General features: G+C 53.0%; 1 protein-coding gene across 8 annotated transcripts in view; it reads right to left on the reverse strand.

Annotated features, from left to right (window-relative positions):
• NMRAL1 (NmrA like redox sensor 1) overlaps positions 1–3,976 on the reverse strand; it is a 45,196-nt gene extending 41,220 nt beyond the window's left edge. For 3 of the 8 annotated variants that reach the window (XM_025192188.1, XM_025192189.1, XM_025192187.1), the window contains exons 1-3: positions 3,659–3,967; positions 1,405–1,549; positions 756–826 (exon numbers count right to left, since the gene is read on the reverse strand). In XM_025192188.1, the coding sequence (XP_025047973.1) occupies positions 756–826; positions 1,405–1,445 (112 nt within the window). In that variant the 5' untranslated portion in view covers positions 1,446–1,549; positions 3,659–3,967. Of the gene's footprint in view, positions 1–540; positions 827–1,404; positions 1,550–3,658 lie in introns of all 8 variants that reach the window. The other 5 variants (XM_025192186.1, XM_025192191.1, XM_025192192.1 and 2 more) reach the window with 5 other exon arrangements.
• Between the last annotated feature and the right edge of the window lie 222 nt (positions 3,977–4,198).

Here is a 4,198-nt window from a genome sequence, read left to right on the forward strand (position 1 = left end):
CACACACACACACACACACACACACCCACCCCCCTGGACAGTCCCCAAGCCCTGGCCTTCCACCCCCGCTTACCTGCATCCAGCTGCAGGGGCTGCTCCCAACATCCTGCCTGGCTGTATGTAAGCCCCATGCATGTGTGCACAGAGACGCACATGGCAACCCCTGCCTCCAATTGCCCAAGTTAAGAAATCTGTGTACAGTGCCAGTCCCCACTAGTACAACCTGTTGTATCACGCCTGTATAATTTGTATCCCATGGACTCACAACTGACTGTCCTCCAGTCATTGACTACTGGGGAGGTAGTGTCCTGCCTCCACTTTGGGAACACGTATCCCTCCCCCACTGCAAGATCACTACCTTCTACCCATCCTACCTCCCAGCACTCAAAGACTAGTATCTCCTAGATGTTAGCCACCTTGAGCCTGGCTGTGTTTTAATGGGCTGACCTATATGACTTTTCCCACTGGGCTGCACTGGCTCCCTCTCTGAAGGGGAATTTCCATCATTTCCCACCAGTTTCCCCATCAGCAACAACTTACCTCTGTCAGGACACAAGTGGGTTGCACACTCCTGTAGTTCCTTCTGACACCCCATCCCAGCCAGGCCTTTGGCACAGTGACTGACATGCACCCACCCTGCAGCACGTGACCCAGAGCTGGAAGCACAACTAGGTTGTCGCTAGTGCAGACACTGCTGGGGCCTCCAGCTGCAGTGGACTTTCCTTTTCTGTGCTCAGCTTTCCAGATTTACTTGCCTGTTGCTCCAAAGACAACTATCAGTTTTTTGTCAGCCATCTGGGGTAAGAAGCCCTGGGCACCAGAAGCTCTGTGAGGGAAACAGACCAGGCAGGAGTCAGCTTATAAGCTCTTTAAGAGGGACCTCCATCATTCCTGGTGGTGCTCAGGTACTGTCTTCTATCATCTTCTCTGCCAAGACCACAGCACTGCACAGGCTCCTATACATAGTGCAGGGCAGGGACTCTGCAGAGAGAGGGCCCAGGCCTGATTCCTACACGAATCCCATTGCAGCAGGGTCTCTTTAGAGCAGTGGTCACCAACCAGTTGATCTCAGTTGACTGGTCGATCATGACAGTTGATCTCAGTCTGTCAGAAGCTCCACAATTGGGAGCAGCAGGATGCACGTGGCTGGGCTGAGACATCCTCTGCTGCCTGGGCTGGGCTAGGTGAGTGGGGTCAGACCCTGGGCAGCTTTTCTGGGAGGTGGGCAGGGCAGGAGCTGGGGGGCGGGGCAGTAGATCCTGGGGTGCCCTTTACTTACGAAAAGTGATCTTCACCATAAAAAGGTTGGAGACCACTGCTTTAGAGGACAACTAGGGCTCCAGAGATGGAAAGACAGTATACTGCCACATTCAAATCAGTCATTTGCATTCCTGGCTTCCCTACCCTGCAATGTGGTTCAGACATTGAGCCATGGCAGCATGCATCTGGAAGGGGCAGGTGGCTAAGTGGGGGTGGAACAGTTGCTTCCCTCCCCTTCCTTAGAGGGTGGGTGGCCCTGGGCTGGCAGTTTCATCATGATCCCAAACCCCTAGGAAAAGGGAGAAAGAACAGTGAAGCAGCAAGAGCTGGAATGGGTTAATGAGTGGTGCTGGCCACTCTCACCTTTCCCAGAACATTCTGCTCAGTGCATGGGGCTGATGGCTCACAGCTGTGGGAATGTCCTCTCCTGACCCCTCGAGCCCCCACAAAAGGCAGCACCTCTGTAGACATTCATATCAGTGGTGCCAAGATAAAGCATAGCTTTCCTCTTCCCCAGCTGCTGGGAAATTGCTTTAAATTCTCACTGCTCTTGTTTTATACACCTAGTCTAGCTTTTCCTGCTCCCCTTTCTTACCTAGCTGCTTCTGTCCTGCTTCATACCATATTTTCCAGGCCTCCCTTGCTGCTTTTTTTGCCCCTTGCCCCAGCTGCCTTCCTCCTGGCCCCTGTGGATCCCACACAGCTAGGAGATCGGGGGATGAAATGGGTTAGGTGCACTGGGGAAGCTGCAAAGAAGCAGACCAGCACTCTGCATCACTCTGAGTTTACACCATTTCCCCAGAGGAGCCAAACTCATCCCATATGCACAAGCCACCTTGTCCCAGCCTTGTCCAAATGCAGCCAGCTCTGGGGTGGCACACCATGGCTGCAGAGCACTCTGCAATGACTTCAGAGGACAGACAGTGGAAGGAAAATGTAACTTCCCTTTTAAAGTGTATAAACTCTAACATCCATATAGTGCTCTGTTATGGGGGATTTAGCATTCCCACTGCATTTACCTGCTCTGGAACTCAGCTAGGACACCTGGTCTGACTTTCAGCTCTTGTAGAAAATACCAACAAGTTTAACAACCTGCTATACCAGTTCTCAGGCGGCCCAGTGCTGCCCTGCAAGGGGGGGGGGGGGGGGGGGGCAGTGTCCCATGGAATTACCAGGTCTTCTTGTCTGGCAAGTGTGGTTTTCTCCAAATATCTCTGATCCAGGCAGCACCCCAGCCTAGTTTACGTGGTCTGAAAAAGGTCAAGAGTGTCTAACCCCTCTGATGTGTCCCAAAGCTTCACAGAAAAGACTTGTAGAGTGGGCAGTAGGGTGGTAGGCCAGCAGCAAACCCCCTCTCCAAGTCCATAAAAGCAGTGCTGGCTGGGTGCCAATGAGGGTCTCAGACAGTCCTTTCTGGGGGCCCCAACATCAGAGCTCAAAAATTAAAGCAAGATATGGATAAGGGCAGAGCTGTCCTCCCCACTGCCAGAGGACTTTACGTAAGGGATGTGGCAGGAGGTGGCTGCTGTTCTTAGCAGGTTGTTAGGGGGTGCCCCTCTTCCCTGCACTCATAGATTCATAGATGTTAGGGTCGGAAGGGACCTCAATAGATCATCGAGTCCGACCCCCTGCATAGGCAGGAAAGAGGGCTGGGGCTAGATGACCCCAACTAGATACTCATCTAACCTCCTCTTGAAGACCCCCAGGGTAGAAGAGAGCACCACCTCCCTTGGGAGCCCGTTCCAGACCTTGGCCACTCGAACTGTGAAGAAGTTCTTCCTAATGTCCAATCTAAATCTGCTCTCTGCTAGCTTGTGGCCATTATTTCTTGTAATCCCCGGGGGCGCCTTGGTGAATAAAACCTCACCAATTCCCTTCTGTGCCCCCGTGATGAACTTATAGGCAGCCACAAGGTCGCCTCTCAACCTTCTCTTGCGGAGGCTGAAGAGGTCCAGGTGCCCCAGTCTCTCCTGATAGGGCTTGGCCTGCACTCGGTAGTTCCCAGTTCCTTATTCCCAGTTCCTGGTCCCTTCTCCCCAGTTTCATTCTCAACGGTTATAAATGTGTCAGCAATGAATGAGGTAAGAGAAAGACTCCTGTATTTCATGCACTTCAGCTCCTTCCTCAGCACAATGTACTTGCTTAGTGATACAGTATTATCTTTTTACCAGCAAATACACAGATGTAGTGACACAAGGAACACTTTCCTTACTTCAGCTCTGGTTAACAAACTGTTGAAAATGAAACAGCAAATAAGGAACCAGGAAATGCAGATAAGGAACTGGGAGCCAGGAACCAACGGGCCTGCACAGTCAAAGCCAGCCCACTGCTCTGCCAGGGCCATCCACTCCCACCTCCGTGCACACAGGCCTCCATGAGCAGCCCACTAGCCACCTACCTCTGCCTTGGCACTTGACTGCCCCAGCTCCCAGCAGAGCTGCCCTCCTGAGGTCCTGTCCCCCAGGCACACAGCTTGCTCCTTCCTTCTTCCTTTCAAACTCCTGGCTCTGAATGACTGGCAGAAAGCAAGAGCTGGTGCATTTGAGACAGGGGAGCCTGCCCCACTGGGACCCTGTGCATGGGCCTGATTCCCTTGTCTTCCCCCAGGTTTACCACAGGCAGCGTCTGACCCCTGTCTGCAGACCAACGCAGGTCAGATGTTAACTGGCAGCATATTTAAAATGCAGTGCACAGACGCACGCTAGCTCTCCTCCCCCATTTCCCGTGCAGAATGGTAGAGGGCTACAATCTTCTGGACCGCCTCTTAGCAGCTGCAGAGCGCCTGCCCTGTGCTGCTGGTTTGCTTCTTGCCTTTTCATTCAGTGCTGTGAGGTCTGAGGGCACCAAGCACGGGGGAGGAAATGACTGGCCTGTTTTGCCTGAGAAAGGGACAGGGCCCCGCGTGGAGGGTTGTTAGCTTAGGTGCAAGGTCCAAGGA

Source organism: Alligator sinensis, unplaced genomic scaffold, assembly GCF_000455745.1.
Source record: "Alligator sinensis unplaced genomic scaffold, ASM45574v1 scaffold1297_1, whole genome shotgun sequence".
Lineage (NCBI taxonomy): Eukaryota > Metazoa > Chordata > Crocodylia > Alligatoridae > Alligator > Alligator sinensis.